This window comes from Lasioglossum baleicum, chromosome 10 (assembly GCF_051020765.1).
Source record: "Lasioglossum baleicum chromosome 10, iyLasBale1, whole genome shotgun sequence".
NCBI classification, from domain to species: Eukaryota; Metazoa; Arthropoda; class Insecta; order Hymenoptera; family Halictidae; genus Lasioglossum; species Lasioglossum baleicum.
The window spans coordinates 115,280-127,373 of record NC_134938.1 but is presented as its reverse complement, the minus strand read 5'-3'; the positions used below and the strand labels follow the sequence as shown (position 1 = coordinate 127,373).

Sequence of the window (12,094 nt, the reverse complement as noted above, 5' to 3'; positions counted from 1 at the left end):
ACAGTGTCCGAACTCTAATTCGAAATGCCGATGATTCTCGTTAGTCGGCATGGTAATTAGCGGCGGGTAGACTTTCGATCGAGAATTCTTGACGATGCAGGTGCACGAAGGAGAGAGAGACGGAGGGGTGGTAGGTAGGCGAAACGAGACACACACACACACACACACGAGAGAGAGAGGGGGGGGGGAGGGGGAGGGGGAGGGAGAGAGCGAGTATTATCGTTTGTATTAAAGTGGTCCGGAGGGCAAACGCTGAACGATACAAACGGCATATGAGCGGGCGTACGGCGACGTGGAGTGGGTAGCAAGCTCTCCCGGTGTGTGCAATTTTATGGATTTTTTTTATCGTTGTGGTAGTGGACCGTACAGCTGCAGCTAGTGGGATTCGGATATTCAATGTCGGCGTACCTGTATGGATATTAAATTAACACCCGTAAGCCGCGAGTATTAACAACTTTGCAAAAGATTATACGAGATTATGAGCTCAAGCGGAACACGTGATTTTTAATGCCGTCCCGCCTAGCTCTCGCGCCTCTTCCATTCTTTTGTAATTTATAAATAGTTACGGCTCATTGCGCTCCGCTCCCGCCCTCGTCCTCGCCCTCGCCCTCGCAGCTATCGATTCCCATCGAATTGAAATCGCTCTTCTCCCAGTTTCTTTTTTTTTTTCGACTGTACCTTTTTTGTCTATGTGTGTAGCCGCTCTTTTATTCTTTTATTTCTGCTATTGAAACGCTCGGAACTTGTTCCCGTCTCGTTGCCCGGACTCACTTCAAAGATTGGATTGTACGCGTTCCTCCTGATGCCCGAGTTTACGAGACATCGTAACCGGATAAAATTACTCTTTCCCCGAGCTTTTCTATCGCTTCGGCCGACTTTTAACGTTCTATATGCGGGAACTTTGTTTACTCTGTCGTCGCGCGGATATCGCGGATATCGCGGACAGGTCCGATGGTTTTAAGATTTAACAGGTTCGTTATTGCGGTTGACGCGTGTGCGGCGATCACGATTTTGTGTTCCGAGACGCGAAGAACTCGAAATTTATCCGCGAAACTATAATGAATTCGATCCATCCGTACAACGCGATCGGGAAATTGTTTGAAAAGACTGTGCGCACTTATCTTTTTTCGTTGCGCGCATACAATCTTGTCAAACAATTATTTATAATCTGCTTGTTGCATACAATTATAAACAAACGTAACGTTTTCCATTATAAATTTTATTATGTATTGTTAATCGATAGTCCGCAATCGCAATAGTGATAAGTCTGATTAGTAAGGTTCCATCGTTACCGGAAGTCGAATTGATTATACATATGTATACATATGGTATGTATGTAGATTTATCAATGATTCCTCGCAGAAATGAACTTTGAAGCTAAACTACAGATAAGAATCAACTGCACGGCGATAATACCTTTTTCACTGGCAAACTGTATTTTTATCTCGTACACGACAGATTATATTTATTTATAACATCATCTCTCGCGGTATATTCGCAAAATATTTATCCGATTACTACAATATGTATTGTAATATACAATGTAGACATACACAGTTTACCTCATAATTATTTTCATGACGAAGCTCCGATACCTCATTTCTCATTTTACTTTTGATAATTGAATATACGTATCTTTTATCGTGGTTATCATACACGAGTCTTTATCAGAATAATTAACATGTCAGCATTTCTTTTATTCTACAATGCTTGTAATTGCATTTATTATGTATTCATTTGGAAACGCGAATTAACCAATTTGAATGAAATATTTTCAGAGAATATATAGTATAATTTATACAGGTTTACAAAACACATCTTTGAAATTTTCTTTATTAGCCCAGCTAAAAATGTTGTAAAAATCAATTTTTACTATTTTTTGTTTACTATTATTTATTAGACGTCATTTACTAAACTAATCCTTCCAGCCTTACAGAGAGATTGAAATCGTTTGGACCATTCATAAAAAAGTTATTCTGATTTAAAGTGTGTGTGTGATCAGTTATTATAAAATTATACACAGTGTTATACAAAATTCTACGTTTATGTTGCCAAAAAATGCGTAACCCCTTAATGTTATTCGGGCTTTCTCAGTCGTGTCAATCGTATAATTTACAATTTACAATTTACAATTTACTATGTAACGCGTTATTCCACGGAGATCCTATAGACAGCGTTATTGGAAATAAATCTGGAAATTTGATCCGTTACTTCGGAGCTACAATTCACCGTAAAAGGTTAATATTCGGCGCGGTAATCCACCAACGAAATATCGCAGATCACGCATAGCGGCCTTCGACGTTTTCCAAGCCCGTCCGCAGCGGTATTAACTTCGCGCGCGATTTACAGTGCGCCGCGCCGCGCCGCGCCGGTTCGCCACCGTTTCGCTGAAACTCGAAATCTCCGATAGAACCGTCATATCGTTTCATGAATGAATGCGTTCGGCTTAAAATCCTCGAGTTTCGACTTCTGATCCCCCTGCGCCCTGCGTTCGTGCAAACTTCCGCTTCAACGAACAAAAACGCTACGCTCTTCGTGTGTTTCGTACTCGAACTTCGAACACAGACGCAGAGAATATTTCGTTGAATGTTAACGCTGCGCTGGAGCAACTGATCATTGAATATGATTAGCTCCCACTACCCCCGGCCGATATAATATTCCATCAATATCATGTAGAATGACAAAGCATTAGAACACTTTTAACGTTTGCTTTTGAACGAATGCGTTGTGCTTGTCTTGCGCGAGTCACGTTGACATTTGATTACAATTATTCCTGGGAAGATCCAAGGTAACTCTAAAATTCCGACGAGCAAAAGTCGAGATCACCGTGCGTTCGCGCGCTGGCGGGAGGATAAAAGGACCGTGGACAATCCCCGAATCAAACGAAGCAGCGGAAAGCGTCGTAACGCTTATCCCCGAATCCCCTTGTATCAGCGTAACAGATATCTACGTCGTCGCGGGCTCAATCGGAGGGGCTCGTTAATTTCCGGACCTGTGGCCGCGGGTCGTGGAGGCTTCATAACGCAGCACGGATCGGCGCGGCGGTCGCCGACGAAAATCCCGAAGACAGCCCGGTTGAGCCTTTGTGCACACGAGAACTTACGAGCTGGCAAGTGCATGGCCGGCTGCTGCTAGCTATTCGACGCTAAACCCGCGTAACTGGAATGCTGGAGCGAGAGGATCGGCGTGGAAAAAGATTAACCAGACAGAGAGATAGAAAAGCAAGGTGAACACATGGTAGAGGAGAGAGAGAGAGAGAGAGAGAGAGAGAGAGAGAGAGAGAGAGAGGCGCAGCGTTCACATAGTAGATGCAAATCGGCCTACGGAAGAGATATGCACCGGGCGACCGCAGTGCAGTGCAGCAACGCGTGCATCGAAATGCAACCAGCCGCTGCAATGGCAAAGGTAATAATTGATATATAGCGATGGCATTGGCCGCTGACAGCCGCTAACCCGGCCGAATACGGATGACACTCGGTAATCCTCACTCTCATACCGGTTAGTGTCCACCTATATTCCGCGGCGTCCCATTTCCCATTCCCATGGCGTGTAAGCTCGGTCTCTCCCTCGTCCCTCCTTCTCTGTTTTCGTCTCTCACTACTCCCCCCCTCTCTCTCTCTCTCTCTCTCTCTCTCTCTCTCTCATCGTTGCCCACCCTTGTGCTCTGTACATTACATATATGTAACTTCCCTCCTACACCTTGCTTCACCTCCCCCAACAGATATACCAACACGGATCAGCGACGTGTGTCCGTCGCGACAGAGCAAGCCTATTGGGAGAAGAGAGACGGCGATCCTAGGCCGACCAAAGTGGACAGAGACAGAGATAATGCATCCGGTCAGGTGAACAGGAAGAGAGAGAGAGAGAGAGAGAGAGAGAGAGATGCATCGCTGCATAGAGAGAGAGTCCTGTGCTGCGACGCCACCACGCGGTATGCGATGCAACCATACTAATCCGCCGATGGATTTATGGTCTTAATCACCGGCGGATTATCTCGGACGGCCGCGCTCTGCTGCCACCGACCGAAACATACGCCTGCCTCTTTGCAGATAACTGTACCTAGGCGACCCTCCCCCGCGTGTTCTCTCCCTCTCTCGTTAGCCCTTTCTGCTTTTCTACGACCCTCTCTCGAGCTGCCGCCTCTTCTCTTCGGCCTTCTCCGTTTTCCTCGAGTGTACTCGGTCCCTGTGCCATGTTCGGATCTTTTATCTGTCGCCAAACCGCTGCGCTGCAGTCCGAGCATGAATTGATAGAGACCCGTGAGCAAGGGATATCGATTCCGGCCATCGGATACTCCTCACGAGATTCTTCATTTCACCTCACCATGTTTCACAACGCCTACCGGCTCGCTGTTCGATGACAGGTGATCGATCAACGAAAACTCCGATTAGTCAGTACGAAGTACAAAATATTATAAATTAGTCAACGAGGCAAACCAACCCCCTGGGGGGTTGGTTACCGTTTTCCACTGGAAATTATTACTCGACTCTGTACAGTTCAATGAAATTCTATTTGGAGTACAATAATGTAAATTAATATATGTACATTATAATTCGTATCTTCGGCTTCTGAACCAATTTGCGTGGACTTGGTTTTAGGGACTTATTGTGGCGCGGATGAGAAGTAAGGATCGGTATGCTTGTTTTGGTTTGTACGAACACATCGTAGATGTCAGAATGTTCAATAACTGATTGTAATGTACGCGAGAGTCGAGAGAACGAGAGAGTGTATTGCTGACCGTGAGAGAGTAAACAACGTGCGAATGAGAGTACCGCGAGAGATTTACCATTAAAAAGAAAGAGAGCACTTTATCACAAATATGCGTACATCTTCTCAAATACGACCACATTTCATTGTGTACAGGGTGTACGCAAAAATAATGGTCACCCGTCCTAGGGATGAATCGACACCTCCGGATCAGTGGACATTTGTAAGAGAAACTTGCCGCAAAATTGTTTCTGACAAAGAAAATTGTTGTTAAAGACTTTTTACATCAATACCTTCTACTCATCGAGAAAAGAATGTTTTCAGTAAACTACAACATTCTTGTTGTTCGACAAGCCATGATTCGCGAGTCGGAGTCATTGGCGAACGGACGCTTCGGGAATCGCGATAACGATTTGAGGTCGAGGCATTTCGACGGTTAATACGAGCGTATGATCCAATTACCCGTGACTGATGGAAATCCCCAGTTCAGATTTCAATCGATTATCAGCGGTGGCCATACTGTAAACTAATGTTTTAATCGAAATATGTATCACTTTATCTTGAGGAGAAGTCACTATCGAATTAGTTTGATCGAGATAGAACACCGACGTGGAAAGATTTATTGTAGTTTTTCAATTCGATCGACTCTTTTACAATATCGGGAATATCGGGAATATCGGGTAGGATCTTTTCTATCCACACCTGGAGCTATTATGCAAAGCCTGTAGATATTTGTTATGAACTATGTATTATGTATGTATAATGTGTCTTCGAGAACGCCTTGTTTATTATTCGATATTACGTAGACATTAACCCCTTGCACTATGATTTAATTTACACAGTGCCAATAATTAGAATTTTTTTGTAGGTCATAATTTCCTAAAACAGGAGAAACTTGAATTTCATGCGTGTAGCTTTCATTGTCAGATGAATTTTGATAGTTATAAGTAGACAGCGGATCTTTATGCAAAATAAAAATTGTCTGCATCTATTGCAAGAAATAGAAACTAAATTGAACGTTAGTTCTTTCCTGAATGATTTGAATAGAGGAGATTCGAAAATATGTCGACATTCTTAAATTTATAAAATTTTTCAACAATTTTCAATTTCGACTGCTCATATTTGTTACAAATTCATCAAGATCCGCAGTCTAAAAATAACATTCGATTTAGTTTCCATTTCTTGCAATCGATGCAGACAATTTTTATTTTGCAGAAAGATTTATTCTGCAGTCTATGTAATCACGAGTAATCGCTCGTCTGATAGTAAAAAATGGTCGATTTTAGGGGCTTTTTGAGGCACGCCGAATTGGTCGTTGACTATTCGCGGGTTTCGGGGTTTGGTGAACATCGTGGATAGTGCTGTCGATGTTCCTGTCAGTGGACCATCCTGCTTGTACCATAATCATCCCGGGCGAACACCTCGATCGTTGTTGAACTCGTTGGACCGTGCGGTGATTCTTCGGTCGAAATTTCTGCGTTACACGAACTTCGAGATACTAAAATTTACGGGGCGCGATTGCGCCGCATTTACTCAGTTCTAGTCATTCCGATACGCTTAATTAATCCCGATGCAACATTTAATGCTCGTCGATAAATGCGTCAAAGCTTATCTATTTTGTCCTCGGATTTACCGGAATTGCGGATAAAACCTGAATAGCAATTCAACCAGTGCACCACACAGTGGATCGTTCGAATCGGTAAGTCCGATTTTTCTTTCGACAGACACACGTTGTTTCCGACTGCTTTTTGCGAGCAATGTAATGGCGTCGTCTGTAATTTTTCTATGTATCTGCATTACTTTTTTATAAATGAAGGTACAATTTTTTAAATGGGATATGTACATACCATGAAAACGAATTCAGCAATGGAATTTTAACCGATTCGACTCTCGATACGAGCAATCATTTGGCTGAAAAAAGTTCCAAGATCGAGAGCGAATTTTCGGGCGAGTCTTTCCGGTAGCCGGCCGTGCACCTCTAATCGATTTGACTTGCAGTCGGCTCAATTAGAGAGCGGTTGACTGACTGTTTGAAAACGAAACGAATGAGCTCCGAAATGAACCAGCGGGCGGGGGGGGGGGGTTTAATCCGACGCGATCTCCTCGCTTTCGTGGGTCTTAAAATATTCCCGGGGCGAGAGAGTAGAGGCAAATAGAGGAAAAAGGCGAAGAATGCCACTGTGGGAACGTTACGATTCGCGGACGCATCCGTGGTTTCGCGATAGTTGGGATCCGCAGCATTTTGGTACATGGCGTATAGCACCGTGGCGGGAACACCGTGCCTGTGTGGTTCTATAAATCCAGAAGGGCTTACCGGCGCGCCGCGGCGCAAAGCTTCCCTTGTGAGCTGCGCAACCCCACGTGACCTCGTGCCTGCCCACCACCATATTCCCGTTTCTCTTCCAGCCCCCATACCAACGTTTCCTCTCGCTTCGAACAAGCCCTCTCATCCCGTGATATGATCGCTTCGAGATGTCTCGCTGAAACACGCGGATCCGCGAAAGACTTGTCACACCCGGGGAAAGACATGTCCTGCCGGTTGATCCGGCTCAAACTGCTAGACAAACCGTGGACATGGCTCGCCGAATACTATTTCCGAATACATATGTACATCCGGATCGACAACTTAAAACACAGTAAAAAGTAAAAACAGAAGAATTTAAAAGTATTATTCTCCTATTATTTTTTTTCACCTTGTTAAACACGTCGATAAAGAAAATAAATTTCTATTTCACTCTAGCTTATCGCAATTCGGATAACAGACTTTGAGTTTCCATAAAGATCGGCTGTCTACCCATCAAATATTGTCCCATGTAGAGACTGCAATGTTCGCGTCTTTCTCCATAACTGGACGGCGCGGGTTTCATGGATTTTGTGTACCACGTTACGCGTAGACTGCAGAACTTTATACAACATAAACATTGTTTGCAACGATTGCAACAGACAAGGGCCAAGTAATAATTTCTTTCATTCTTTCATAACGTCCATAAGCTGCAAATAATGTCAGATGACTTCATCGGATCGTGCCCGATTTGAAAATAAAATTCAATGGTTAAATTTTCAAGAATACAGCTTTATTAATCAATCGTGCAAATTGCAGAGGATCATTTTCTAATTGTAGAAAAGAATGGTTCGCGACATCTATGAAAATCTGTCATTTGACCCTTCGTGGTAGGTTTAGCGTTAAATTTTGTTAAATCTGTCCACTGTTTTAAATTGCAACTACCCATTTTTGTCATAAATGCATAAAATCCGCAGTCTGGTTATGAAACACGAGCAACACCCGTGTGCCATCATTCTGTCCCGTTAGATTTTGACAAAATCTTGTATTTCTTTGTTGACAGGGCTCGATGATACTTTTATCTTTTGGAGTATAGCTAACTTACTAAACTTCTTAGGAAAAGAAGCAAATTTTTGTGCAGGTCCTATTTCTTGGAATCAATACACAAAACACTTATTTTGTATAAAGATAAAATTGATTTTCGAGTTTGATAAAACACAAAAACAATGTCGCGGGTGTATTGCTCGCGTGGCAGTAAACGCGTCGAACGGGTGTTGAAAGAAAACTTCGAAAAGGAAGCATCGGCAGGCAGAAGTGCCATTTTCCAGAAGCGAACGATGGGCACAGTGCCTCGAGGTATCAGGGCGCGAGGAGCATGAATTGTTGGCTTTGTAATCGATACTTTACGGTATCAATGCGTCCATTGTGGGTTGCTACTTCGATCAACCAAGACCGAAGTTGCTAGCATTCGAGTGCGGGCGGCGCGGCGCAGAGTTTTACGAGTGTGTACATTCGGCAAGTCATTTGCAGCCAGGACACGCGATACACGCCGATTAAAATAGATAGTAACGTTTCCGTTTGCGCAGAATTGTTTGTCCAGAATAAAAAATATGATCGATAGAGGCTCGATCGGCCGATAACGCGGGAAGAAACCGATAGCGATGCTTTTCGACGGAAAAAAAGAAACACCACCACGCCACTGCAACCGACGCGACGCGACGCGACGCGCGTCGACTCATTTTGCACAATTTAATCAAGAAGCAATTAGTCACGAGGCGACGTGAGTCATTAGCTTGGATTGGGGCCTGGGTCTCTGAATCTTTCGTCTGCGCAATCTCCGATAGAAAATACCGCCGCGCCGCGCCGCGATTATTGCCACGGTTCGACGAAAACGTCAGACTGCGTCCAAGAGATTTCGAAATGTGTATGTACTTTGCGCATTCTATCGTTTTCGAGATCTGTTATCCATGGTTAGCTCGGCACTGACCGACTCACAGCCGAATTAACAAATTGGTGATTACTGATTTAGGGGAGTGTGTAATTACCCTCGAGCACTCGGAAATATGAGAAATTGTTCTATTACTTTGTTATGCTCTTGTCCACATAATTTTCTGATACAGCTCAACAGTTTATTACTCAACACTTGGTAAAAAGTAATACAATTCATCATTTCATAAATATTTTTCTAAAACATTTGTCGAACATACAGGCTGCCCCAAAAATGCTCGAGTTTCTTGGAACGGTGATTCCTGAGGTGATTTGAAATATAACTTTTTCCCGTGTGAAAATATTCCCCGCGGCTTTGTTAAGGAGTTACAAACGAAAGTCAAAAACGGACCAATCGGAACACGCTACATACCAGCGGACAACATTTTCGCAAAGGAAAAAATTACTTCAAATTACCTCGGGAATCGCCCCTTTCAACAGACAGGGGCGACATTTCCGGGAAAAACCCTGTATACTGTATACTTTTGACGCACAAAAACGATTCTGCGCGATTTCAAAAGAAAAGGTAATCGATGTTGTCGCTTACCCTGACTCGTGACTCTGCAAGCCGCAGACGCTGACCCATCTCTTCTCTGCTCGGCATGTCCGGGTACCGATTCGCCGTGAAGTAATACTCCAGTTCCTGAAGTTGTTGCGACGTGAAATGTGTCCTCTGCCGCCTTTGGCGTTTGTTCTTCTTCCCGTCCTTATCGTCCGCGTCGTTTACACCGACCACGCCAACGGGGGAAACCACCCCTCCACCAGCGCCCAATTCGTGTTTCACTTCTGTAGGTGTCCGAACACCTGAAACGTGTTAAGATATCACATTCTCAACGAAGACACACAGCGACCATCTTATGCTACCAAACACTTATGCTACCACCCCATTACAATAACATTGTTGTCCCACACATTAGTGGCGCGTTTTCTTGAAAACGTTCGCCAGCGCGTATGCGGATGCGGATGCGAATGACACATTACCCCATTTCAGGGATAAAATCACAAATATACATTACAACAAAGTTTGAGAGATATGCATATTTATTGTTGTATAATTGGTACAGAAAATTGTTTATAAAATAAATTTCAAATAAAACGCTTCAAATAGTAGGGAATTGTTGGCAAGAAAATTGAAAAATAATTCGGAGTGCAAAGGTTTAGGTTAGGTTAGATTAGTTACTATAATGCTCTATCGATTCACTATACTTATACGAAAGGTAGGTAACGAGCAGACAGCGGATCTGTATTCAAAATAAAAATGTTCTAACCGAATTGCAACAAACTGGAGTGAAATTTATTTTCTTAATAAGTTTAATACGTTGAAAATGACACCTACACGTTTTCTCATCCTAAATGCATAAAATCCGCTGTCTTTTAATGAGAGAAGAACATGAGTAATAATGAAATATTATCTCTGCTTTATGGCGGTGCTACATATCCCGTTGTTCAAGAGTTGCCACGAAAATGTTTGTCATGATAGTGACAGGTGAGGGTATTTCGCCCCTGGCCTCGCGACAGCAAATCACCAACCTCCCTTACTCGCATTGACAACCGTGTGATCGATTGCCTACTTTTTCAAAGCGTGCCGCTTACGCTGCGACTGATGATGCCGCTAACTATCTTTTAGGTAAGACCGACCCTGCCTATTTACAGAGGTGCCTAACCGACATGACATAAGCTCGCGCTGATATCGGCTACGGTCCGTATATCGAGATCGTTCGATTTTTATCTTTCTCTCTCTCTCTCTCTCTCTCTCTCTCTCTCCCTCTCTCCCTCCCTCCCTCCCTCCCTCTCTCTCTATCGCTGCATTTCAATTTATGTATGTATTTAGTATTATGTAGCTAGCAATGGGACCACGCCGCGCCGCACCGATTGGAAGCAACATCAAAACTTTCTACAATTACGTTTTAGTCGGTGTACATATCTAGTTTTAACCGACTTTTAAAAACCGAGTTCTCGTAAAGGAGTTCGGCTCTCGGAAGAAATCTAAATCGTTGCATGTACCGCTGATATTTGGCTCTTTCGACTAATGTTAAAGTTTGCCGACCACTGCTCTAGGCATAGCACCGCGTTCCACCGTAACGTCATGCGGCACAAGGTCAGGGAACAACCACTGTCCACGATATAAGCGTCACTTCGGTCCCGAAGTTTTTGCGTGTATCGTGCGAGGCATTGCTGTATGTATTTGGAACGACGCGCGACGCGACGATTCGTTGCGCGACGATAAGGAGTTTTGAATCCAGACACACTAGCGAGCTTTACCGGTAACAAGAGGTACGTGCTGGACTCGCGCGTAAGGAGTACGAGAGGCTTCGCCCTCGTCTCGGGATTACAACGAGTGAAGTGAGATCCGTCCCCGGGGTTTGTTGTTAACCAAGACCGTAAGACTCGGAGAGATATTTCAATTTGCGGGGATTTGGGGCGGCTGCGAGAGCGTCGGCTAAGTGCCGAACAAACGTGCAAACAAACGACGGCAGCATTTTCCTCACCTTTCTCGCGCGCCGCGCTCGACGACATTCTCTATTATCATTTGATATCACCGACCGTGAGAATGGTCGGGGATAATCATAAGGAATTTCTCCCGCACCGAATTTCATTCCGACAAATTTTAACGAATTTTCGATAAACCCGTCGCGTCGCGTCGCGTCGCCTTGTGTTCTAATGAAATTAACCCTTACCACTCGAATGGTGACACTGAGAGGCGCCACTAAAAATTGTTGTACTATTATTATGTAAAATATTGTTTACGTTATTAGATATGTTGGTACATATCTGATCAATTACTAAACGTTCAAGTATTGTACGAGGTATTATATCGATTTCATATCATATATTTACATATATCGTATCATAAAATTAAATTGTAGTTTCCATTTCTTGAAATCGATGCAGCCAATTTTTATTATATTTGATTTAATTCTGATCTAATGTGTGCGTGAACAGTTATGCTCGCAACTATAGAAGAGCTTTTATGGCTTTTAACGTTGCTCGGGTGTAGTAAAGTTCCCGTCCGAATCCACGAGGAACCACCAGCTTTCCGATAGTAATTTCAATGTAGCCCGACTACTTCGGTTTGGAGGACGATTTGGCAAACGAAGCTTCTCGCAATGGAAGTTACGA

General features: G+C 43.7%; 1 protein-coding gene across 3 annotated transcripts in view; it reads right to left on the bottom strand.

The window, feature by feature from the left end:
* The window catches only part of Ptx1 (pituitary homeobox homolog Ptx1), a 44,766-nt gene that overhangs the window by 10,206 nt on the left and 22,466 nt on the right, over positions 1–12,094 (bottom strand). For 2 of the 3 annotated variants that reach the window (XM_076431867.1, XM_076431869.1), the window contains exon 3: positions 9,522–9,778. In XM_076431867.1, coding sequence (XP_076287982.1) covers positions 9,522–9,778 — 257 coding nt within the window. The remainder of the gene's footprint in view (positions 1–9,521; positions 9,779–12,094) is intronic. The other variant, XM_076431870.1, reaches the window with a different exon arrangement.